The sequence below is a fragment of the Gorilla gorilla genome, chromosome 6 (genome assembly GCF_029281585.2).
Source record: "Gorilla gorilla gorilla isolate KB3781 chromosome 6, NHGRI_mGorGor1-v2.1_pri, whole genome shotgun sequence".
Lineage (NCBI taxonomy): Eukaryota > Metazoa > Chordata > Mammalia > Primates > Hominidae > Gorilla > Gorilla gorilla.
This window is the reverse complement of record NC_073230.2, coordinates 144,791,763-144,817,842: the sequence shown is the minus strand read 5'-3', so window position 1 is coordinate 144,817,842 and position 26,080 is coordinate 144,791,763. Positions and strand designations below refer to the sequence as shown.

The 26,080-nt window shown below is 46.5% G+C and overlaps 1 protein-coding gene and 1 long non-coding RNA gene across 4 annotated transcripts in view; one reads left to right on the top strand and one right to left on the bottom strand.

The window, feature by feature from the left end:
• Positions 1–26,080, top strand: part of SLC13A4 (solute carrier family 13 member 4) — a 48,925-nt gene that overhangs the window by 16,151 nt on the left and 6,694 nt on the right. For 2 of the 3 annotated variants that reach the window (XM_063708789.1, XM_063708788.1), the window contains exons 4-14: positions 5,065–5,201; positions 7,014–7,186; positions 7,664–7,718; positions 10,509–10,548; positions 11,628–11,708; positions 13,846–14,030; positions 17,912–18,031; positions 19,144–19,245; positions 21,278–21,379; positions 22,057–22,154; positions 22,377–22,501. In XM_063708789.1, the coding sequence (XP_063564859.1) occupies positions 5,065–5,201; positions 7,014–7,186; positions 7,664–7,718; positions 10,509–10,548; positions 11,628–11,708; positions 13,846–14,030; positions 17,912–18,031; positions 19,144–19,245; positions 21,278–21,379; positions 22,057–22,154; positions 22,377–22,501 (1,218 nt within the window). The remainder of the gene's footprint in view (positions 1–5,064; positions 5,202–7,013; positions 7,187–7,663; positions 7,719–10,508; positions 10,549–11,627; positions 11,709–13,845; positions 14,031–17,911; positions 18,032–19,143; positions 19,246–21,277; positions 21,380–22,056; positions 22,155–22,376; positions 22,502–26,080) is intronic. The other variant, XM_019031087.4, reaches the window with a different exon arrangement.
• LOC129523710 (uncharacterized) lies at positions 5,201–25,565 on the bottom strand. Its single transcript, XR_008667286.2, has 4 exons — positions 24,675–25,565; positions 22,072–22,131; positions 6,182–6,279; positions 5,201–5,363 (listed from the first exon to the last, which is right to left on the bottom strand). It is a non-coding gene; the product is annotated as an uncharacterized lncRNA (long non-coding RNA).

Here is a 26,080-nt window from a genome sequence, read left to right as displayed (position 1 = left end):
GTCCAGAAACACCTCTGCTCTCCAAGTTCAGTGATGGGGCATACTGAGAAAAACCACAGAGCAGAAAAGCAGAAAAAGCAATCAAACCACCAATGCAAATGTCCTAAAATCCATGCACTTTACTCCTGGGGAGGTACAGCCATTTAGAGTCTAATTTCTCTTTACAAAAAACTCTAACAAGCTTCGTTATCTGGCTTCCCAGCTCACAGGATGTGAGTCTGGGAAATTAGAAAATGGGGAAAGGAATGCTAATGGCAAGCATCCTCACATTGGGAAAATGCAGCCGCCTAAGAATGAGATGGGAAACCAGCAAAATGCAGACCCAGGGACCAGAGAAGGACCAGCAGCCTGGACAGCTAGCCAAGGGCAAGAGCGATAAGGGGCTCCCTGGGCAGAGGCTATGATGGGGAGAGTTGGCACATGTCTCACAGGAAGCCGGGGAGAATGCACAGGCTCTGTTGATAAAGGCAGGAAATCTGCAACACACTCTAGAAAACAATTACAGTCATCCTCGAGAATCTTGAAAGTCTGGTGTTCCCTGGGAGGCTCTGAATAACCCAGGTGTTATTGTGAAAGAAAAATCAATGGGCTAGAAAACTAATAAACAACACCACTGAACAGAATTTTAATTTCTAAAAATGAAAAAGCAGCCCTGTGGCTTTGCTCTGTGCATGGATGAGCCCACTCTGTGTGCTAATGGCCTCAAACCGGGTCAGCCTTTAGATGGAGCACTTCACAACAGGAAGAGTCACCAGGGATCCTGGCCATCAATGTGGCAGGCCATGCCAGCTGGTTTGCACGTGTCATTTAATCTCTGTAATAACCTTATGAGGTAGGGACTCACATAACCTTCCTTCCTTTTTTTTTTTTTTTTTTTAAGATGAGAAAATGAAGCCCAGAGAGGCTGAATACCTTGTCTAGGGTCACACAGTGGAGTCCCGGCTGACTCCAGAGTCCTCCCTCTTCCCCACTCAGTGATGTTACCTCTGTAATCACAAACTATATCCTGAGCCCCAGGCCGTGTCTCCCGAGCACATAGTATCACTTACAAGGGAGCAGGAAAGACATGAGAAGAGAGCTGAGCCCACCAAACACACAGCACAGAGCCAATATCCCACTGAAGCTGGGCCTGGAGTTCAGACTGGCCCTGCCCTGGGCATTTAAGGCCAGTGTCAGGACTGCGATTATAAATGAAGATAAAAACTGTGTACCAGTGGGCTGGGTGCAGTGGTTCATGCCTGTAATCCCAGCACTTTGGGAGACTGAGATGAGCAGATCACTTGAGGTCAGGAGTTTAAGACCAGCCTGGCCAACAAACTGGTTAAAGCTCGTACCTACTTAAAAAAAAAAAAAAAAAAAAAAAATCCAAAAATATTAGCCAGGTGTAGTGGTTTCACTAAGGAGGTTTCCTTAGTTTTTCTAAGCACCTGTAGCTCCAGCTACTTGGGAGACTGAGGCAGGAGAATTGCTTAAACTCAGGAGGCAGAGGTTGTAGTGAGCCGAGATTGTGCCACTGCACTCCAGTCTGGGCCACAGAACAACTCTCTGTCTCAAAAAAACAAAAACAAAAACACGACAAGAAATGTGTGCTAGCTCATGCTGTCTGGGAGACCCAGAAAATCCCCCTAGAGTTGAATCAGATGGGGGTTTCCAGTCGGCTCACCCTGTGGCAGGCTGTCTAGGAAGCTTCGGATTCAGATGGCCCTGAAGTGGTATCCTGCCTCTGCCCTTACACTGTGACCTGGGAGATGCTCCCTAAACCCCCAGTTTCCTCATCAGTAAACTGAGATACGGATAGTGCTGCTTCATAGCACTGTTGTGGAGCTCAAATGAGAAAGTGAATGCAACATGCAAAATGCCGGCACTAGAAGGCTCTCCATATTCCTGGTTCCTTTCCTCTGCCTCCAAGTGGAACCCAGAGAAAGTGGCCTACCTGTCATTCAGGCACTGAGCATCCTAAAGACCATCACAGCCAAACCGGTGTTCTAGAATGGGATATGATAGAGGCAGAAAACGTAGCTCTTGTCAGTCAGTCCCCGGGGAAAGAAACCCCAGTCGCACTGACTTGAAAAGCTTCGCAGGGCTGTGTCATGGGGCTGGTGGAAAGACCATCTCCCACAACGGTCCCGCATCTTCTGTGGGTTTCTCTCCTCGGTAGACAAGAAAATAAAGCTCCGGTTGTGCCACAAAGCCGCCTCCACAAAGCCTGGGAAAGTAACCAGGCAGTGAGAAAGGCCCTTGACCTCCAAGTTCAGCCGCTTCCCTAGGACAATCCTGCAGTGCCTCCTGCTCCCGCTAGGGGGCCGCTCCCCCAACCCCACCCCCGCCCCCACCACCATGATCACCGCCCTCTCAGAGTGGACTCTGCCATGGAGTCACAAGCTGTCCAGAGCAGGGGGCCTTCCCTGCCCCCAGGGGGCATTCGTGACAGTAGTCCGCTGAGGAATGGGCTTAGAGACAAACACTGGGTTAACCAGAAGCAGGAGCTTTTCCTCCCAGGAAATGGTCACAGTGAGGGCAGATGTCCCTTCTCCTACACAACCCTCATCAACCAGATGCAATGAAATGTCCATGGGGCAAAAGAGAGAAAGGAGAGATGGAGCAGCCTGCCTTTATTTTGGTTTTGATGTTATCAAAGTGTTTCGTGCACAAAGTTTAAAAATCAAATACTTTAATACCGAACGCTTATAATGAAAAGTCAGCAGTCTCTTTCCTCACCCCTCCCACTTCCCCCCCCACCAAGTCCCACCCCACCCTCAGAGTCAATAACTTGTAACTTTGTTAACAGCTTCTTCTGTCATTAAGCTCCATTCCCATATGATATTCTTATATTAGTCCTTGAGTTCTCACTTTAAGCGGCTATCAGTTGACTTCTTGTTATAGCAGATGAAGATTTTTTCTTTTTGTTTTTTGTTTTTTTTTATTTTTTGAGACGTAGCCTCGCTCTGTCGCCCAGGCTGGAGTGCAGTGGCGCGATCTCGGCTTACTGCAAGCTCTGCCTCCCGGGAAGATTTTTTCTTTTACATCCCCCACTTCGCCTTCTACCATCCTCCCAATATGCTCAATCACAATTTTTGTTAATTCAATAATCAAAATTAGTATGATCATGTATATATTATTTCAAATGCTATGTATTTTACTATGTATTTCCTTTCCTGTTGAATTTTTATTTTTGCTGCAGTTAAAAATGTTCTTGTTTTCTCACTTTAAGAGGGTTTTTCAATTAGAAGTTAAACTTTTCTATAGCTTTTCCTCTCAATTTCTGTATGGTTCCTCCAGTTGGAAGCAATTCTCATGTATGTGACAAATATTTATTGAGCATCTACTTTTGCATATTATTCTACTAGGTGTTAAGATATATAGAAGGGAACCATTCACAGCCGAAAAATTTAGTTGAGAGACAAGAGAAGTACACATACAAAAATAAACAGACAACAGTACAATCAGGAAGCAATCATTCAAGCATTGCTCCAAGTGCTCTGTGGTGTGCGGAATTAATGGTGCCCAGGAGGAATATTCTGGAATCAGAGGCTAGGGCCACAAGAAAGGTTTTTTCTAGAGGATGCCAGGCCTGAACTGGGCTTCAAAGTCTGATTGGAATGTACAGGCAGAGATGGAAAGATAGAATATTCCAAGTGAGAGAATCAACAAAGATTTGGTCCATGAACCTCAAACATGCGAAACATCTTTTTAACTGCCCTATGTCTCAACTTCCCCATCATTAAATTAAAAAGTAGAAAGGAGTTTATAACTGGTACTGTGGCCACTAAGGAAGAGAAAATCCCTATTCGTAGAAAATATACCCTGAGCCTGGGAGGTTGAGGCTGCAGTGAGCCGTGATCATGCCACTGCACTCCAGCCTGGGCGACAGAGTGAGACCCTGTCTCAAATTTTTTTTAAAAAAAAAAGAAAGAAAGGAAAATATACACTGAAGTATTTAGGGGTAAAGGACCAGCCAAAATGTGTGTAACTTACCCTCAAATGGTTCAGGGGAAAAAAAAAAAAAGAGTGTATAGGTATTCCTTGTACTATTTTCATTTTTGGAATTCATTGGAACTTGAGAATTATTGGGAATTATTTAAATTTTTAAAATTAGGCCCGGGTGCGCTGGCTCATGCCTGTGATCCCCGCAATTTGGGAGGCTGAGGTAGGAGGATCACAAGGTCAGGAGATTGAGACCATCCTGGCTAACACAGTGAAACCCCATCTGTACTAAAAATACAAAAAAAATTAGCCAGGCATGGTGGCAGGCACCTGTGGTCCCAGCTACTCGGGAGGCTGAGGCAGGAGAATGGCGTGAACCCAGGAGGCGGAGTTTGCAGTGAGCCGAGATCGCACCACTGCACTCCAGCCTGGGCGACAAAGCGAGACTCCATCTCAAAAAAAAAAAAAAAAAATTGAGCAAGACTCTGTCTCAAAGAAAAACAATAATGAGGATATGATGTTAAATGAAAAAAAGGCAAGATATAAAAGTATACATACTGTATAAATCCATTTATCTATATAGGGATAGGAAAAATGGAAGAAACTATAAGTATTTACAGTAGCATGATTAAGGGTAATTTTGTCTTTAACTTTTTCTATATTTTGAAGTTTTCCATACTGAGCATGTATTAATTTTCTAATAGAAATGAAATGAAAATAATTTTCTAATATTTTCTAAAAACATTAAAAATTAGGTTTGGGGAGAAACCTAGGGTTATTTTAAAAGATCAATATAAAATTATATGTGTTTATTCTTTAAAATCATATTCACATCATATTTAAATACAGTGGTTTTATGTTTTCCAAAGTGGAGAAGAACATCTATCCTATAGAGTTACTGGCCAGATTGAATGAAATAATCTGTCAAGTACTTAGCACAGTGCCTGCCCACAGTGAACGCTCAGTAGATGTGACTCTAGGATGGGCGGCTATTTCAATAATCCTCACCCCCCTGCCTCCTCTTCACCAGCCTCTTTGATGGAGAACAGGTTTTATTGGGTATGGCCCATTCTCCCAGCTGGTGCTGGGCCCTGGGTCTTTGGTCCGGGAGGGTGGCTGACATGCCTGGCCTCCCTACAGGTGGCGGCGGAGTACTTCAAGAACACCACGCTGCTGCTGGTGGGGGTCATCTGCGTGGCGGCTGCCGTGGAGAAGTGGAACCTGCATAAGCGCATTGCTCTGCGCATGGTCTTGATGGCCGGAGCCAAGCCGGGCATGTAAGTCTTATTTGGGATGCCAGGACATAGGGCATCCTTCTAGCTCCCAGTGTGCCACCAGGACAGTGGTCTCAGATCACTGCGGGATGTCCACTTCAGCTGTTTTTTTCACCAAAGGGTTGGGCTGACACCAGAGCCATAGGACCCGTCCAGGGAGAGGACCTGTGATCATGGAGTAGAGATTTAAACCTGTGACCTTGCTATCATTATCCAAAGAACTTACCCATTGACCTAGGCTGCAAGGGCAGCAGCTTACAACATATAGGGGCCCATTAGGTAAAACAGGATGGACCAAGAGAAATTGTTTCCCAACCTGTTTCCTGTGTATCAGGGAACAGGCTGGACCGGAAGTGGCTGTCTTCTCCTTTGTCACTGAAGGAGACGTGAATGTTTCCTCCCATCCACCCTGAGTTTTTGTCATCAGTTCAGACCACAGACCCAGTTAGAGACACTGCATTTGACTGTGATGCGGGAGGGAGTCCCACCCTCGGGGAATGTGTTACGGTGTCAAGGTTGAGTTTTGTGTTAGCTTCAGCGATGCTCCATTTGGATTCCCCTGCCTGTACCTTCCCTTTTGGAATATCCTGCTCACCTCCTTCTAGTTTACAACTTTCTTGCTGCATTTTATGTAAGCTGCCCTGACTCCTGTGGGAGTCAACACGAGTATAAATAAATAATATAGTATTGGTTCTCAGTATGAGTCATTTAGATGACTATAGGTTATGCTTAAAATCATGTTCCTGTCTCCCAGATTGTCAAACAGGTCTGATAACTACAGCTTAATCCACCCCCTAACTCAGTAATAATCTTGCCCCTACACTCAACCTCCCAGGCACACAGTGGCATTTCGTCACATCATATGGAGACTCTGTGGCTCTTTAAAATCTCTGTGTACTATCTGCAAGAATTTTTATCCTCTCACATTTCCACTCCTCCCTATTTACATCAGTCAGCAAGTTGCCACCCCCAGAGGCAGTTACCCATGTAGGTACAGAATTGGCAAAGTCATGTCGCTGTCAGCCAATGGAGTCCACATGATAAACGTACTGTCCCCAAGTTGTGCAGTCAGTGATTCCACCTAAAATAATAAACACAGTAGTCTTTATGTTGGCTTATCTTATGGAAACTAGGACATGTCTGTACAGGCACACATTGCACAATGTTCTCAAAGCCAAAGAGAAATAATTAGAGGGTTAACCTTGTTAGTGTTTTTCTCCAAGTGTTGACGCTTTAAGATGTCAGCTGGAAAAGTGCACACAGTGACACGGGACACTTCTGTGACTTTGGGGGCTACGCCTTCAGCATGTTGACAGGTAGTGGGTGGAACTGTGAGCTCCAAACATTCATCTCTATTGGGTCACTGATATCTATGGTGACTTGGCGGCAAAGCAAGGAGTGCCGTGGCGCTCACAGAATTGCTGGCTGCGAGGGCAAACAAAGTATTGCCTTCCACACACAAACACACATCACCACCAAGCTCCAGCCAATGTCCGCGGAGACAGAAAAACAATGGTAAGTCTACACCCTGTGGCCCTACTACCAGAGCTATTCTTTGCTTCACTAAGGACTTTTTTCTGGCTAAGGCCGCTAGTCCATGAAGTGTGATTCATTCATTCAAGAAGTATTGCTGTAATACTTATGCTGTGCCAAGCATTGGGAGTACAGAGCTGAATGGCACCCTGCAGGACAAATGCCTGCCTTTCCAGCCACAGCTGTCTAGACCAGCCCCAGCAGGTTGGTAGGAGGCCCGCTGTGGAGCCGCAGGGATGCGTGTTCCGTGGACGCTCTGCCCCAACCCTCCCTGCCTTCCAGGCTGCTGCTCTGCTTCATGTGCTGTACCACGTTGCTGTCCATGTGGCTGTCCAACACCTCCACCACCGCCATGGTGATGCCCATCGTGGAGGCCGTGCTGCAGGAGCTGGTCAGTGCTGAGGACGAGCAGCTCGTGGCGGGCAACTCCAACACCGAAGAGGCCGAACCCATCAGTACAGTTTGCTGGAGTTCATCTCTCCTTTGCTCCTCCAACCTCCCCTGGGGTCCTCCTGCCTGGCTCCTCTAGGGAGACTGCCCAACTTTGTGCCCACCCCAGGTCCCCCTCAGCCATGCCCCCACCTTCCCCTTCCTCTTCCCTCTCTCCTCTTTCCCATCCCAGCTCTTGGACTCTGAAGCTTCCCTGAACTCCCTGTTCTGGCTCTTCCTTCCTCCTTCACTTCTGGGCTCTTTTCCCCCAAATGCTCAAGGGTACACACTGCTCTTTGCCCCCAAATGCTCAAGGATCACTGCAAAACCCTGGGGCCAGTCTGCATCCATGAGCCCCACTCTACTTACAGAGCAAAGGGAAGGAGAAATGTCACCCACTCCATATGGCCCACGTCCACCCTAAGCCCTTGAGCTATGCTCCAACCCACAGGGTCAGCCCCAGCCTCCACCTCTCACATACTGCTTTTCTTTGCTACTCATAGGTCTGGATGTAAAGAACAGCCAACCTTCTCTGGAACTCATCTTTGTCAATGAAGAGTGAGTATGACTGCCCTCTTCCCAGACAGCGCCTCTCAGAGTCCATAGGGGAGGTCAGAAAAGAGGGGACCTAGACCCATAAACAGCTCTTTGAGATGTACCGCCCAAGCTCACCACCTTGCCACACCCCCCACCCCCGCCCAACCTCCCCCATTTCCTCTCCATACCTAGGAGTGACCTGTCAGGACCTGGAGAGTCACTCCCTTAACCACAGTGTTGCAGTGATGAGGAAATAAAAAGGCCACACTGAATCTCAGTGGATATATGAACTGTCCACACAGCCACCATGCAGAATCTCTTCTAAATTCATGTCCCTTTTAGGAAAATAGTATGTTTAATTTGTTAATGGAAAACCGTTCACATCTCGATGCCACTGCAGATTCTTGGAGAATCATGAAATATTTTCTAGATATTAGATAAGGTCTTGGTAGATTTGGTCTTGTTAGATATGGCAAAGAAAACTTAGGTGACAGGTAGGGGATGAGGGGACAGGAGGTGAGAGGGCCTTGTGATGATGGGAAGCAGAGCTGGAAAAGGAGAAGCAGCCTCAGACATTCCTGGAGGAAGCTCCATTAACAGCTGATTCCATTTGGAGATTCTATTTCAAAATGTGGCCCACAGGCATGCCGCAATGAATAGTCCACATTTAAAAGCCGGATTTGTAATACAGCTCAGCTCTGTCATTTGCCCTTGTTGTAAAAAAGGAGAACGCACATTGGGTGAAATCAGCATTCACAGTGGGACAGACGTGGAAGGGTGCCATCAGGAAATCGCTTTATTTTTCTCCACCACTATCTTCAATCATAGCATATTGGATTTCTTGATGACATCACCCTTGATGATATCCCAGGCAAATCCCGTAGCTCTCCTGGTTCCTTTCAGGTATTATAACAATCTCATGTTCAGACATTTGGGAGACTAGTCCAAATTCAAATCAAAACTTCAACTTCTCAGCCAAAGCTTCTCCCACACCCACCCACCCCTCACCCTAGGCCTGCAGAAGAAAGAAGGTGAAAGTAAGTCAGGGAGGGAGTTGAGCTTCTTTCTGTCTTCCTCCACCTCCCTCTTCTCCTCCTCCCCTAACCACACCCTCACTCTGCTGCTTCTGACTTTTCTGGGCTTAGGACAGCAGCTCTAGGGTACAGGAAAGATAAATGGGTGAGAAGGGTCTGGATAGGGGCTATTGAGGTCTGGGGTTGGTGCCCTCTCTGAGATTTCAATCCCTGGCTCTTTCATCTGTGGGGCAACTGCCTTCAGGGTCTTTGGAGCATCCCATTATGGCGCCCTCTGCAGGGCCTCAGGCCTAATGGCAGGGCCTTGCTCTGGGATTAACACTCACGCCACCCTCCTGGGCCTGTGCTCTCGTGGTTAACTCCCCCACAACCCCTGTGTTGGGGCTGCCTCTGCCTCCGGGCAGGCCTTTCCTAGGTGACCCAGGAAAAGGCCATCCTCACTGTGGCCTTTTCTCCTCCCTGTGGCCTCTCTGGCATCACCCTACCGGCTTCTTGCCTTTGCTCTTTTCCACACAAAAATGTATCCCCAAACTCCAAAAGAAAAGCCTGAGTTGTCCCTAGAATTCTAAGCATCTTTTGTGCTGGGAACTGGGTCACTTGCTGGGTGTGCAGACAGCACTCTTGCGGCCACCACCTCCCATGCTACCTGAGGATCCTCACCTACCCTCCTCACCCAGTTTGGGAAGAAGGGAAGGGAAACATCACAGCACATTCTCCTCCCAGGCTAAGAACTCACTCCAAAGAACACTTCCCTCTGCACGCCTGTCAGCTTCTTATCCTTCCCTGACAGAGCCTGGAGAGGGACCATGGCCGCAGGACCCACATCCCGCATGTGTGTGCCCAATACGCTCTCTGTCTTCACAGTGGCTGAGCTGGTGGCTCCCACTGTCCTCGCAACTAAGATAAACTGGAAACATTCACTGATCACTCAGTGTGTCAGTTACACTGATGGCTAAGTTCTCATCTTCTTCTGTCCTCAAGGCAAAGGTTGGGGACCAGCAGGGGTGGGAGAGACTCACCCCCTGAGGTGTACTTGCTGATCAGAAGTCCTCCCCCTCCCTCACCCTCTCCCTCTCCCTTGACTTTCCCTGAGTACAATCCAGGCCCTCCCTGCTCCTGTCACCTCAGATACGCATATCACAAGTTCCCCTTTTTAGATAGTGGTCTTCCCAGAGTCAGTCAGTGAGAATATGAGAGTCAGCCAGTGAGAATATGAGAGTCAGCCAGTGAGAACATGAGAGTCAGCCAGTGAGAACATGAGAGTCAGCCAGTGAGAACATGAGAGTCAGCCAGTGAGAACATGAGAGTCAGCCAGTGAGAACATGGTCAGGGGGCATAGGCTCTCCAGAGAGACAGACTCCTGGACTCCTACCCTCCTCCGCCACTTAGCATCCCCGTGCTAAGTACTGGTGTAAATGGAGGTATGAATGCCAGGACCATAGATCTGTGATGAGGATTAACAATCTCTGGGGGTTAAAGCCCATATATGTGCACTCTGTATCTAATATCCACTCCACGTCTGCTGTTAGGACGATTGTTAATGTCAAAGGAAAGTGTTGCCCCTGCCCTCAGAAGGAAGCAGGCCCCTGGCCCCACTAATCCTTACAGCATCTCAGAAGGCAAGGAAGACAAGGGAGAGATTAGTCTTCTTTGGAGACTAGAAAACTGGAATCCAGAGAGTTTAAGTCCCTTACACCAAACGCCTGATGCAGGGGGACCTCCCCTCCCAAGAGTCAGCCTCACTGACGTGGCTTCTGTGTCCTCTGCTTGGTTCCAGCAGGTCCAACGCAGACCTCACCACTCTGATGCACAACGAGGTATGGCCTTGGGGTTTTTCTGTGCTTTGGAATCACTTGAAAATCCCTCAGCACTTCTTCATGGAAACCCAAGATTCAGAACCAGATTTTCAACAGCCACGGATCCACCTTAGAGTTCCTTTCAGTGAGGATTCCATTGACAAAATGTTATTATTAAAAAGGACACATTGGCTGGGCGTGGTGGCTCATGCCTGTACTCCCAGCACTTTGGGAGGCCACAGCAGGAGGATCACTTGAGGCCAGGAGTTCAAGACCAGCCTGGCCAACATGGTGAAACCCCGCCTGTACTAAAAATACAAAAATTAGCTGGGAGTGGTGATGGGCACCTGTAATCCCCACTACTTGGGAGGCTGAGGCAGGAGAATCACTTGAACCTGGGAGGCAGAGGTTGCAGTGAGCCCAGATCGTGCCACTGCACTTCAGCCTGGGCAATAGAGCAAGACCCCCATCTCAAAAAATAAAAATAAATAAAAATAAAAAGAACACATTTACAGGGGAAAGCAGAGTTTACCTGCACACAGTTACTCGAACTTACTTCACTCCCCCAAATCTGGTTATACATCTTTTCATGAGAAGTATAAAAGGCCAATAAAACATTGGACTTCAGCTGGGTACAATGGTGTGCACGTGTACTTCCAGCTACTGGGGAGGCTGAGGCAGGAGGATCGCTGTGGCCCAGGAGTTTGACCCCATCCTGGACAACATAGTGAGACCCTGTCTCTAAAACAAACAAAAAACTGTGGACTTGGTTGTGATTTTTTTTTCATTTTCTTTTTTTTATCTTATATATAAAGGGTTCTTCATTAGCTAATAAAGTCCCAGAAAGGCTGGCTCTCCTCTAAGGGCAGAGCCATGTTCTGCCTAGTTTCAAAGCCTCTTCAAGTGGAGAGCTTGACACCAGACTGGGCGGGGCAGGCCTGGCTGAGGTGCCCTGGTGTATATGCTCCCCCTGGCTTCTGGCCTCTGGTTCCCACAGTGCTGAGGCATGGGGTGGCCCTGGGATGACTAGGTGGTCCTTCTCGAGGCACCTGGCTCACCACTTCCTCTTCCTAATAGTGAGATGGCCTTTGTCCCAACAGAACCTGAATGGTGTGTCCTCGATCACCAACCCCATCAAAACTGCAAACCAACACCAGGGCAAGAAGCAACACCCATCCCAGGTAATAGAACGGCCCCTTCTAGCCCTGTTTCCTACATGAAACGCTGTGAACTGCTTCCCAAGGGCACTGGTCTTGAAGTCGTAAGGGAATCAGGCTAGTGAGCTGTCACCAGGCACTCATTACCCTCATACATGTCTGGCCTGTGTGCGCCATGGAGGTGAGACATCAAGCTCACTTGACTGTAGCAAGACAGTCCACTGCCTGAGCCCCAGTGTCTTCAACGATAAAAGCTGGGGTTTGGTGTAGATCAGAGGTCCTCAAACTACTCTTCAAAGGTGCTTCAGGGACACTGCAAATATTTTATTTGAGTATCCTAAGATTGTAAGGCACCTGCTTTTCTGAACTAATAATTGTCTTCCTGGCACGATTCCTCTGAAATAAAATGCAGAAGTCGAATGAATGTTGAGGCTTGTATAAAATAGCAACTGTCACCTATGACCCTTGATTTCAAATGTCTGTGTTCATCAAAACAGTCTCACTTGTTTAATATCCATCATCATAAATAACTGCCACCATTTATTAAATGCTTATTATGTATCAATCATTGCACTCAGCATTTTTTCTATGGTCTTGGCTCAATGAGGTAGCGATTTTGAGCTCCATTTTTGCAAACAAGGCAGAGATGAAATCATAACCCAAGGCCAAGGAACTAGATAGGGGAGCATTCTGATTCAAATCCAAGTCTCCTTGACCACATGCAATTAACCCATCAATATACTTCCAATTACAAAATTGGATGCATGCCAGCCAGGTGTGGTGGTTCAGCACTTTGGGAGGCCAAGACAGGAGGATACTTGAGCTCAGGAATTCAAGACCAGCCTGGCAAACACAGCCAGATCTCGTCTCTACTAAAAATAAAAGTAAAATCATTAGCTGGCATGGTGGTGCATGCCTGTAGTCCCAGCTACTCAGGAGGCTGAGGTAGGGGGATCACTTGAGCCCAGGAGGTCAGGGCTGCAGTGAGCTATGATGGCACCACTGCACTCTAGCCTGGGCAACAGAGTGAAACCCTGCCTCAAAAAAAAAAAGGATGTATCCAATTGCTACACTTATACTATTCTGTGCAAAATTTCAGTAGAAGAAAGGATTGTGGAAAACCACTGGACCAAAGAATCTTTGAGGTCTCTTCCAGCTCTGTTAATCAATGGATCTTTTAGAGGTCTGGAAGGGTCAGCCATACTTCGGCCCCACTAGTAAGATGGGGCAGTGGGAAAGGGCTTTGAGAGATGTGGCAAGGTGGCGCTTCCCCATTGGTTCTTTCATGACCTGACTTGCTGACAATTGCACCAGGACTTTCCTAGTCTCATGAAGAATCAATGAAGGTGGCCAGGTGTGAAGGGAACAGGAGGGACTTGCTTATTCAGGAAACACTTGAGACCAGAGTTCAGCAACCTCTCTGACCCTGCAAGGCCGTCATCTGGACCAAGCAGGCTCAGAGAGGACCACAACTAAACTGAAGTTTATCTGCAAGGTGGAAGAAAAAAGTAGAGAGGAAAAGTCAGGCAAGGAGAAAAGAATGAGGAAGGGAAGGAGGAAATAATCACACTTCAACCCTCTTCCCAATAAAGACTAGGGTTTTTATGTAATCCAGGTGTATTTTTTAGTCATCTCTCCATCAGGGTTTGATGGACTTGAATGGCCAGATTTGAGAGATATTCAGAGGTAGCTTGATGGGTCTTGGTAGGATTAGAAAGGGCCTGAGGGGAAGGCCAAATCCTGTCATTCTAACTCTACAGGAATAACATCTGTTTGTTATTCAAACACAATGTAGAGTGACACCAGTTTTACAGGAGTTCAAATAAAAAACAAGCCATGCTGTCAATAATAACATTAATCACAAAAATAATAATAGCCTACCATTCATTAAATGCCAGGAAGTGTTCTAAGCGCTTTACATATATTACTTCATTTACTCTTCACAACAATTCAGCAGAGAAAATATGGTTTCCACCATTTTACAAAGAAGAAACTGCAGCTCAGATGCATGCCCAAGTTGATAAATGGTAGAAACTGTGATTTGTCTTTCTGACATCCAAGCTCAAACCGTTTCCGCTGTACCATGGTGCCTCCTGCCTCTCATGCTTCGGCCAGACAGCCCAAGCTGGGTTGGACAGATTCGCTGATTTTCCTTTGTTAGGAAAAGCCACAAGTCCTGACCCCCAGCCCCAGGAAGCAGAAGCTGAACAGAAAGTACAGGTCCCACCATGACCAGATGATCTGCAAGTGCCTCTCCCTGAGCATATCCTACTCCGCTACCATTGGCGGCCTGACCACCATCATCGGCACCTCCACCAGCCTCATCTTCCTGGAACACTTCAACAAGTAAGTGATTCACTTGGTCAACAAATATTTACTAATGACCACTGTGTGTCAGGAACTGCACTAGGTGCTAGAGATATGGTAGAAAATGAGAATAGAAGAGTTTCTGTAGAAAGAGGGAAAAACAGGCTGAGCACAGTGGTTCATATCTGTAATACGGCACATTGGGAGGCCAAAGCAGGGGGATTGCTTGAGCCTAGGAGTTCAAAAACAGCCTGGGCAACATAGTGAGACCCTGTCTCTAGAAAACATTTAAAAATTAGCTGAGCATGGTGACACGCACCTGTATACAGTCCCAGCTACTCAGGAGGTTGAGACAGAATTGTGGAGCCCAGGAATTTGAGGTTACGGTGAGCCATGATCCTGCCACTGAACCCCAGCCTGAGCGATAGAGCAAGACAGTGTCTCTATTTAAAAAACAAAAACAAAAAAAACGCCGGGCGCGGTGGCTCATGCCTGTAATCCCAGCACTTTGGGAGGCCGAGGCAGGCGCATCACGAGGTCAGGATCCCTAGACCAGCCTGACCAACATGGTGAAACTCCGTCTCTACTAAAAATACAAAAATGAGCTGGGTGTGGTGGCGCACACCTGTAATCCCAGCTACTCAGGAGGCTGAGGTAGGAGAATCACTTGAACCTGGGAGGCAGAGGTTGCAGTGAGCCAAGATCATGCCACTGCACTCCAGCCTGGGCAACAGGGCAAGACTCTGTCTCAAAAAAAAAAAAAAGTCCCAGCGCAGTGGCTCACACCTGTAATCCCAGCACTCTGGGAGGCCAAGGTGGGCGGATCACTTGAGGTCAGGAGTTCAAAACCAGCCTGGCCAACATGGTGAAACCCCATCTCTACTAAAAATACAAAAGTTAACCAGCCATGGTGGCAGGCGCCTGTAATCCCCACTACTTAGGAGGCTGAGGCAGGAGAATCACTTGAGCCCAGGAGGCAGAGGTTGCAGTGAGCCGAGATCGTGCCACTGCACTCCGGCCTGGGCAACAGAGCAAGACTCTGCTTCAAAAAAAAAAAAAGAAAAAAAGAAAAAAAAAAAAAGTCCCAGCGCGGTGGCTCACACCTGTAATCCCAGCACTCTGGGAGGCCAAAGCAGGCGGATCACTTGAGGTCAGGAGTTCGAGACCAGCCTGGCCAACATGGTGAAACCCCATCTCTACTAAACATACAGAAGTTAACCAGGCATGGTAGCAGGTGCCTGTAATCCCAGCTACTTAGGAGGCTGAGGCAGGAGAATCGCTTGAGCCTAGGAGGCAGAGGTTGCAGTGAGCTGAGATCGCACCACTGCACTCCAGCCTGGGTGACAAAGCAAGACTCCATCTCAAAAAATAAATAGATAAATAAAAATTTAAAAAAGGAAAAAAAGGGGGAAATCAAGTCATTATAGCTAAGTGAGACTGGAGAAGTCCAGGACTCTGCAGGGAGAGCCCTGCTGGGGGAGCTCACCCATTTGCAGGGAGGAAATGCCTCCCTGAAGAGGCGACCATGTGGAAACCTGAAGGACAGGAGTAAACTAGATGAAGAGAGATTATCCAGACAAAGAAAGCAGTACGTAGGAGGGCTCCGAGGCAGGACAGCAGAGCACATAAAAGAAAACGACAGAGGGTAAGAGGAGGCCAGGGAGCTGGATGGGCAGATCTCCAGGGCTTGGCAAGACCCACTGAGGAACTTGGACCGCATCTGAAAGGCTCTGAGATGCTTTTAAAGAATTTTAAGCAGGGAGTGAGATGGTCAGATTTATAGTTTTGAAAACTCATTCTGGATGAAAAAGAAAAAAAAAAAAAAGGAGAACAGATTGGAAAGGAGAAACCAGACAGCAGGAAGGCAATTCAGGACACTGCTGCAAAGTTGTCCAGGGCAGCCGGTGGCTTGGCTGACAGCGCAGTGGGGAGGAAGAACAGTCAGGTTTAAGGGAAACTCAGAGGTCACTTGCTGGGTCTCAGGAAGGTTAGACAGGGCCTGAGAGAGGGAAAGGCCGCGTCTGCCTCTCAGGCTCCTGCCCTCAGCAGGTGAAGGAATAGAGGGGAAAGAGGAAGTATGGGGTGTTGGAAAAATTGGCATAGAGGCTGAGATGTCCAGGTGAAAACAGACCTGTGAATGTCAAGGCAAATATTAATGCTTAGGCTGAAGGCATAGATTTGAAGAAAGCGGCCTGCAGGGCTGGGGTCATGGGCGTGCCGCCTGTACAGGGACACAGGGCCACCATGCCCAGACAGGCGTCATGCTTGGTTTAATGCTCTGCTGTCCCTGCCTGGATATTCATAATAACCTTTGGGTAAACGGGCTGCATATTCATTTTGCCTCCTGGTAAGGGAAGCTACGGGAGTGGAGGAAATTACCTAGAATATACAGGGTAAGGAGAACAGAGGACATAAATATTAAGCTCACATATTTAACGGACAGAAGGAAACAATATCAGACAGCAGAGAGGGAAGGGAAATCTGGTGCCACTCTACCCAAGGGAGGAAAGTATTTCAAGAAAAAGGAAGTGCCTACAATATTTAATGTCAATGAATGATGATGCAAAGTAAGGATGAAAACGTTATCCATTAGATTTGGTGACGTGGAGGTTACTGGTGATGTAGGCAAGAGGACCTTGGTCAAGAGGTGGGAGAAGCAGCCAGATTCTGGTGAGTTGAGGACTAAGGTAGAGGTGAGAAAATGGAGAGCTGGCTGTGAAGGAAAGGAGAGATGTGGGATGATAATAAAAGGAAAGTAGGGGACGGGCACTGTGGCTCATGCCCGTAATCCCAGCATTTTGGGAGGCGAAGGCAGGCAGATCATCTGAGGTTGGGAGTTCAAAACCAGCCTGGCCAACATGGCGAAACCCCGTCTCTACTAAAAATACAAAAATTAGCTGGGCATGGTAGTGTGCTCCTGTAATCCCAGCTACTTGGGAGGCTGAGGCAGCAGAATTGCTTGAACCCAGAAGGCGGAAGTTGCAGTGAGCTGAGATCATACCACTGCACTCCAGCCTAAGCGACAGAGCAAGACTCCATCTCAAAAAAAAATAAAAATAAAAAAATAAAAGGAAAGTAGAGCAGGGTCAAGACGGAGTTTTCAAGATGGGAGACATTTAGATGCTGGTAGGGATGATCCAGATGAGAGGGAAGTTAAAGATCTGGGAGAAGGGATCATTGATAGAGGGATGTCTCACACCTTGAGGAGTTTTACGCCCAGCCCCAAAAACAGAGACCCAAGGAAAACACAGCATAGGTCATTTAGGCCTGAGCCTTGTCTAGGCAAAAGCCACAGCTCTCGCGTGGTCCATCCAGGCTCCCCAGGAAACAGCACTTGGGCTGGGGGGCCACAGCTCTGCCTGCTGATGAATGAGCAGTTCCCCATACCAATCCCCTCTACCCTGAGACCAGTGGATGTTGATAAAGATTTGGAGATTCCAAGTCCTGGTTCTCTTATGGGCACCGTTAATATCTAAAAACTTCATTAAGCCCTAAAGCTCCAGATTCTCCAGAATTGTGTCCCCCAATCAAAACTTACATTCCTTTGGTGATTTTAGAAACAAAGTATACCAAGCTGTTCCATTTTCTGTTGCCTTGAAAACCAGATGAATAAACTTAGCAGAATCTTTAAGGGCAAATACGTCCTGAGTCATTCTCTTGAGTGCAAAGTATATACACTTTAATGATATTAATTTTAGTTGTTTTGATTCCTTTTTTTAGCTAGTTTCATGATTCTTGTCTGTGCTCTGTACAATTGCAACTGTCAACTAAATGAGTCCTAAGCAATGTTTTACCATATCGTTATCATTATCTCCCCACTTAGCCCAGCTCTGTTTTAGGGAGCATTTGGCATACTACCCCAAAATACCATACGGAAACCCTCCCTTTTCTAATTGCTGACCTGGTTCTTTACCCTCCAGCCAGTATCCAGCCGCAGAGGTGGTGAACTTTGGCACCTGGTTCCTCTTCAGCTTCCCCATATCCCTCATCATGCTGGTGGTCAGCTGGTTCTGGATGCACTGGCTGTTCCTGGGCTGCAAGTGAGTTCCAGGGCCCTTTCAGCAAAGCACTGAAGCCCCCCTGTTGATCCAAAGGCCATGGCATGGGCCCTGGATGGCTCTGTGCAAGGGAGACTGCCAAGTAACCACAGAGGATGCCCAAGGAGAATGCAGTGGTCTGGTCTGAGAGTCAGGCGCTGTCTCTTCTAGACATTCTAAACATTCGTGAACTCTGCACTTCACTCTCAGCTCTACAATGAAATGTTCTTAATTCCAACTAAATGGTTAGAGAGCCTGTCCAGTTTATACAAAGTCTGAGGTGAAGAGTATTTAATGTCGTTTTATTGCTCTCAAAGCATATAGAGCACTTCCAATTACTCCAAGAAATAGGAAATAAAAAATATGACTCTAAGTAGAATTTGCATTAGGTTTAACTTTATAGGCATGGGTGATTTATACTTAGTAGCCTGAATAAAATATGCTCATATGCCTCAAAATAACAAGTCAGTCTACTCCAAACTTGATCAGTTTCAAACACATAAGGGAAGATAATATAATGTTTTGCTATTAGTCCATATAACCCAATGCTCCCATTGGTCAAGAAATGTTCTCTGACTTTTCTTTTTACTCAGACTGTTGTCAAACCAATGATAACTATATACTTCTTAACTCCAGTATTGCTAACATAAAACTAACACTGTGTGTTCCATATACGCAGATGTTTGTGTGTTTGTTTGGCTAGAGACAAAGCTTCTCTGGAGTAAAAATGTTAGTTATACATCTAGACACATAGTGGAATAAAAGTTTTAGTTTATACATCTAGACACATATACCACATTACACTGATTATTTTACTTATGTAAAAGACAAGTAGGTAGAAATGACCCCACACGAATACACTTGCACAAGTCCCTGAGACATCACTTCACACCAATATACCAGAGACAGACCCAGATGGATATCCCCAGTAGGCGAGAGGCCGGATAACTTGGCAGATAAAAGCCATATGAATAGGTGGGGGATAGAGGGATAGAGCATGTGAAAGAGGAGAAAAGTGACCACAGCAGGCAAGCGGTTTAGTATTTACCTAATATTTGATCTCTGGGCCTCAGAAGTGTGTTTTCTTTAATCATTTTCTCATTCTCCCTTCTCAGTTTTAAAGAGACCTGCTCTCTGAGCAAGAATAAGAAGACCAAAAGGGAACAGTTGTCAGAGAAGAGGATCCAAGAAGAATATGAAAAGCTGGGAGACATTAGGTAAAAATCAGCCATTCCTCTTCTCTCCTTCTCCAGCAAAAACACAGCAGGTAAAGTGAGCACAGGAGCAGCCTTGTTCCTGACAATCCCTGAGACTGGGAGAATTTTCCACAACTCTGAATCAGGCCTTTAGAAGATGCTATTTAGTGCCAAAGCCAAGCTGGTCCAGATTTCAGGTGGCCACCCTTCCCCTTTGCTCTATTCGGAGTCCAAGGTATAGCCATGGCATGGGGTGGAGTGCTGACCATGCAGCAGACAGAAGCAGAAGAAGGGAAAGACAGCACAGCCACCCTCTTGGAAAATGTGAATTCCTTCCAAAGCCAGGCCACCTCTCATTGCTCAGACGCGCCACCACAGTGGTCCAGTTATCACTCCCAGGGAGATAGGAGACTCTGTGCTATATTTAGGGTATAAGGCAGTATCAAAGACAGACTTGGAGAGAGAGCGTCCAAGAAATCACTAACCAACCCTCAGCCACTTCCATCAGCTTTTCCACAGGACCCAGCTTCCTATTTAGTGCTATTTCTCCTTTTATGGCAATTGGCACATACAACTTTGCATAAAACAATCCAGGTAGACACTGTCTTATTTAAAGCTTTAAGTTATAAAAGGAATACATGTTCATTGTAGAACATTTCAAAAATACAAGACAGTATAAGAAAAAAATTAAAATTGACTGGATTCTTAGCACCCCATGTTAACAAATGTTAACACTTCTTTCCATGCTTTTTTGTGCAAAACTCTTACGTATTTTTGGTAAAATTCAGTCCACACTGAAACTGTTGTATACCTTGCCTTTCTCAACTCAACTTTGTACTCTCAGTACAGTATGTTCCACATCCTTAACTCTGCTGTGGAAATGGGATTATCAATGGATGCATCTCATTTTAACATAAAATTGTATCAAAATGTATTCAGTGTCATGAAATACCATTGGATATAGAGGATGCTTCCATTTTTTAATAGGTAATTAATGTCTCAGTATGCATTTCTGGTTAGATGATGGGAATGACCAACTATTTTTTTTTTTTTTTTTTTTTTTGGGGGGGGATGGAGTCTCACCCTTTTGCCCAGTCTGGAGTGCAGTGGCACAGTCTTGGCTCGCTGAAACCTCCACCTCCCAGGTTCAAGCGATTCTCCTGCCTCAGCCTCCCGAGTAACTGGGACTACAGGCACGTGCCACCACGCCCAGCTAATTTTTTGCATTTTTTTTTTTTTTTTTTTTTTTTTTTTTTTGAGACGGAGTCTCGCTCTGTCACCCAGGCTGGACTGCAGTGGCGCGATCTCGGCTCACTGCAAGCTCCGCCTCCCGGGTTCACGCCATTCTCCTGCCTCAGCCTCCCGAGTAGCTGGGACTACAGGCGCCCGCCACTACGCCCGGCTAACTTTTTGTATTTTTAGTAGAGACGGGGTTTCACCTTGGTCTCGATCTCCTGACCTCGTGATCCGCCCGCCTCGGCCTCCCAAAGTGCTGGGATTACAGGCGTGAGCCACCGCGCCCGGCCTTTTTTGCATTTTTAGTAGAGATGGGGTTTCACTGTGTTAGCCAGGATGGTCTCCATCTCCTGACCTCGTGATCCGCCCACCTCGGCCTCCCAAAGTGCTGGGATTACAGGCGCAGGCCACCACACCCAGCCAGGGAATGACCAACTTTAAGGCTTCTGATGTGTATCATCAAATGGCCTCAAAAAGGTTGTAGCAATTCCTCCTCCCACCAGCACAGTGTTTGGGGCTGCCTATTTCACTGCACTCTCCTTGTAGGCTGTATTTGAAATTATTTTACAAATGTACAGTGCTGTGTTCTCTTGCCCTTTCTACTGAAGTTTCTCCAGGAACATGGTTTATGTCATGTTTTCTGGGGCCACTCAGTCTTCTCCTCATCTCACTGTCAGCCATTCATAGTGGTTAGGCAGTGAGTGTGTTTTATGTCTAGGGTATTGAAACTCTAAATACAGAAGCTTCCAGAAGCAAAGTGAAAAAGCTAGGAGAAATTTCTCAGTTCCTGAGTGGGTCTTTCTGTTTTATTTTATAGCTACCCGGAAATGGTGACTGGATTTTTCTTCATCCTGATGACCGTACTGTGGTTTACCCGGGAGCCTGGCTTTGTCCCTGGCTGGGATTCTTTCTTTGAAAAGTAAGTGATATCATTTCCTCCTTAAGAACAACCCCCTCACCCCAATTCTTCAGGCAAGACTTCATAGACTCTCAGGGGCAGATATGAAGCCAGGAAGATTTCATTCCCCGGGAAATCCACTCTTTTTAGGGAGGCTGCAGTGTGAAATCAGGAAGGAAAAACACTCTTTGGAGTCCCGGTCTGGGGTTGGAATCCAGTGCTGCATGTAGTCTCATTACATAAGCTCTTGGAAGCTTGGTTACCTCATAGGTGGTTATGAAAGTTAAAGGAGGAAACATCTATAAAGTACCAACTGTAAAGAAGAAATCAACTTCTCACTTGAGAAGGGAGGCACATGGAGGTGTGGCCTTCATAGGAAAGAGGTCTCATCCTCTTCTATTCTCCTTTATCTAACCAACTCCACTCCTGATCACTCCATCTAGGACTTGCCCCAATTAACGGGCTCACAAATTCACACTAAGACATCTACTCTAGCCAGGCCCTGCCTCCAGCCATTCGCCATTGCCCATTAAATCCAAAGTGGATAGCGTGGCAGCAACTGGCAAGAACTAAGGTTAATGTCACCTCTAGATAAGTCCTAAAAAGAGGCACTGTGTTTGGACAGACTGCTCCGAGACATCATGTTACTCCTGAAAATTCCTGACCCTTATCCTCAGCTATGCTTGTCTCTTTACTAGGAAAGGCTACCGTACTGATGCCACAGTCTCTGTCTTCCTTGGCTTCCTCCTCTTCCTCATTCCAGCGAAGAAGCCCTGCTTTGGGAAAAAGAATGATGGTGAGAGAAGGGAAGAAACTGGGGGTAGCTCTAGTTGAAGAATACCCAAATCAGACTAATACTCCCAAAGAGATTTACCAAGGTCCTTCAGATTCCCACCCCCCTCCCGCCCCCCGCCCCAAATAGCAGTATCCCAAATCATCCACTTCACCAATTAGGCTCCTGTCTCCACAAATCATGCCCATCAGGGTTTATCTGGCTTTACATCTCTCTCTAATCCAGGAGAGAACCAGGAGCACTCACTGGGGACCGAGCCCATCATCACGTGGAAGGACTTCCAGAAGACCATGCCCTGGGAGATTGTCATTCTGGTTGGGGGAGGCTATGCTCTGGCTTCTGGTAGCAAGGTAATTCTTCAATTCCGTTTTTTTGGGTTTTTTTTTTTTTTTTTGAGACAGTCTTGCTCTGTCACCCAGGCTGGAGTGCAGTGGCACAATCTCAGCTCACTGCAACCTCCGCCTCCTGGGTTCAAGCGATTCTCCTGCCTCAGCCTCCCAAGTAGCTGGGATTACAGGCGTGCACCATGATGCCAGCTAGTTTTTGTATTTTTAGTAGAGACGCGGTTTCACCATGTTGGCCAGGCTGGTCTCAAACTCCTGACCTCAAGTGATCCACCTGCCTCGGCCTCCCAAAATGCTGGGATGACAGGCATGAGCCACTGCACCCAGCTTGAATTCTGTTCTTATGGGTCAAATACTTTTCCAGCATCTTTACCTAATGAGTCATTATGGGCCTGGGAGGAAAGACTCAAAGCAGCTGAGAATGTTCACAGAGTCCCTGGGAAGGGAAACAATAGAGCAGGATGGATGTCCTCTCCTGCCCTAAGCTTCTTAGTGCTACTAGGAACAGAGGAACAGATCGGCTGTGCCACACAGTCATGACACATGGGCATTGATAGTTCATCTATGGGGCCCATGCTGCTACAAGCAAAAGGTTTATTGGAGTTTGCAGCCATCTCCTTCTGGGATTTGACAGTGGCAATAGGAGATGGTAACAGGAGATAGACATAGGTAATAGGTAATAGGAGTGGTAATAGGAGATCTCTGTAAGGGACCAGAGATGCTCCAAGTGACACATGGTGAACTGTCTGTCCACAATACATAGACTGAGCCCCTTTGGAAAATCTAGGCTAAAGCTGATGTAAATGCTTCTTGATTTTCTGACTGGGAGGATTTTGGATGAGATCTTTTAAGTGGGGTGGGGATGTGAGGGGATGATTGAATTTCCTAAAGTGCTAGCCCTCCATAAAATAGAAAACAATCTTAAGAATGAATTAGGTTAAGGTTCAGACTATTTCTCCCTCCATCTTGTCTACATGCATTATCCCATGCTAAACTTGGTTCTCTTTTTTTTTTTTTGAGACAGAGTCTCACTCTGTCACCTAGGCTGGAGTGCAGTGGCGCCATCTCTGCTCACTGCAACCCCTGCCTCCCAGGTTCAAGCAATTCTCATGCCTCAGCCTCCCAAGTAGCTGGGATCACAAGCACACGCCACCACACCCAGCTTAATTTTTGTATTTTTAGTAGAGATGGAGTTTCACCACGTTGGCCAGGCTGGTCTTGAACTCCTGGCCTCAAGTGATCCACCCACCTTGGCCTCCCAAAGTACTGGGATTACAGGCATGAGCCACTGTGCCCGGCTTGGTTCACTTTTCATGGCCCAAAATACTATCTGCATTATTAATAATAAGGTCACAGAATACTCCACTAAGGAGAACCCCTTAGAAAACAATGAGTCCTATCTCCTGCCCATGGTGAGATTCCCCTCCATGGCACTTCTGGCTTGGACAATTCCAGTGACAAGGTACTCCCTGTGCAGGGAACAAAGAATAATTGTTCCTTATTTTCAGCTCAGGTCTTCTGCATGTTGGCTCTTCTGCATGTAGAGCTGTTGGCTCTAGCTCTGTTCTCTGGGACCCTCTCCTAGATAATAATTATTAACATGAAAAAATCAAGAAGTAGTGACCCATACCATCTGGTCTCTCTCCTCAGGACTCACTACACTTGGCCTTATTCAAACATGGTCCATGGGGTGGTCAGTCTACTGCCAAGTAGAGTAGTTATATTACCCAAGCCCCATCTCTCACCTCTAATTCAAGCAGCACCCTGCATTTTTATGGAAGCTTTTATAAAGCATCCTTGGCACTCATGTCAACAATTATATTAAAACTGCAGTCAATTAGAACCCTTCATTCTTTTTAACTGTTCATCATTACTGGACCTTCACCCCATCCTATATATATGACATCAATATTTCTCATTCCAAGTTCGGGATATTTATATTTATCTTTATTGAATTTCAGTTGTTAGTTTTGGCCTCTGACAAGATTGGCCTGGCAAGATTTTATTTTTTTTTAACCAAAATTGGGCTGGGCACAGTGGCTCATGTCTGTAATCCCAGCACTTTGGGAGGCCATGGCGGGAGGATTGCTTGAGTCCAGGAGTTTGAGACTAGCCTGGGCAACATAGTAAGATCCTATCTCTACAAAAACAAAAATTAGCCCAGTGTGGTGGTGCGTACCTGTAGTCCCAGCTACTCAGGAGGTTGAAGTGAGAGGATTGAGCCCAGGAGTTCAAAGCTGCAGTGAGCCAAGATCCCACCATTGCACTCCAGCCTGGGAGACAGAGGGAGACAGTATCCCCTGCCACCAAAACAAAAAACAAAAACAAAAAAAACCAATAAAAACAAAATTGTGCACATATTAGAGATAGTACAGTTATTTCTGTAAAGCCTACTGCCTCTACTAATTTTAATAATAATTTAGGTAGCATATATGTGATTCCTACAGTTTGAAATAATTTCAGTTTTGACATTAGTGAAGAAAATCCATTGTAAAATGTTTTCATACCAAGAGTTTAAAGAATTAAGACTTCCTTTGATTGTGTTTTTGGCTAACTTTGAAGTCTAATTTATTTCAAATCATAGTATAAAATAGTTCTGCTGGAAAAATAATTGCCAATAAATTATTTCACTTTACTAGGCCGGGCATGGTGACTCATGCCTGTAATCCTAGCACTTAAGGAGGGTGAGGCAGGAGGATCACTTGAGGCCAGGAGTTTGAGGCCAGCCTGGCCAACATGGTGAAACACTGTCTCTACTAAAAATACAAAAATTAGTTAGGCATGGTGGCGGACACTTTTAATCCCAGCTACTTGGGAGGCTGAGGCAGGAGAATCACTTGAACCCAGGATGAGGAGGTTGCAGTGAGCCGAGATCACGCCACTGCATTCCAGCCTGGGTGACAAAAGCAAAACTCCAGGGACTGGGCACAGTGGATCATGCCTGTAATCCCAGCACTTGGGGAGGCCAAGGTGGGTGGATCACCTGAGATCAGGAGTTTGAGACCAGCCTGGCCAACATGGTGAAACCTCGTCTCTACTAAAAATACAAAAATTAGCCGGGTGTGGTGGCAGGCACCTGTAATCCCAGCTACTTGGGAGGCTGAGGCCGGAGAATTGCTTGAACCTGGGAGGCAGAGGTTGTGGTGAGCCGAGATCGCACCACTGCACTCCAGCCTGGGCGACAGAGTGAGACTTCCTCTCAAAAAAAAAAAAAAAAAATTTAGCCGGGGATGGTGGCGCATGCCTGTAATCCCAGCTACCCGAGAGGCTGAGGCATGAGAATCATTTGGACCCGGGAGGCAGAGGTTGCAGTGAGCTGTGATGGTGCCACTGCACTCCAGCTTGGGCGACAGAGCACAACTCTGTCTCAAAAAGAAAAAAAAAAATTATTTCACTTTACTTACCAGTACTATTTGGATAACATGTTAAGTAAAACTCCATCTCTTTATATAATGTACCATTTCCATTCAACTAACTGTTGTTCCTCCCCTGCCTCTGTCCAATGAGCAAGGTTTAATGTTTTACCAGAGGGAACAATTAAAGAGTTCCTGGAGGGCTTGGGGCTCTGAAACAAGCATTAACTGA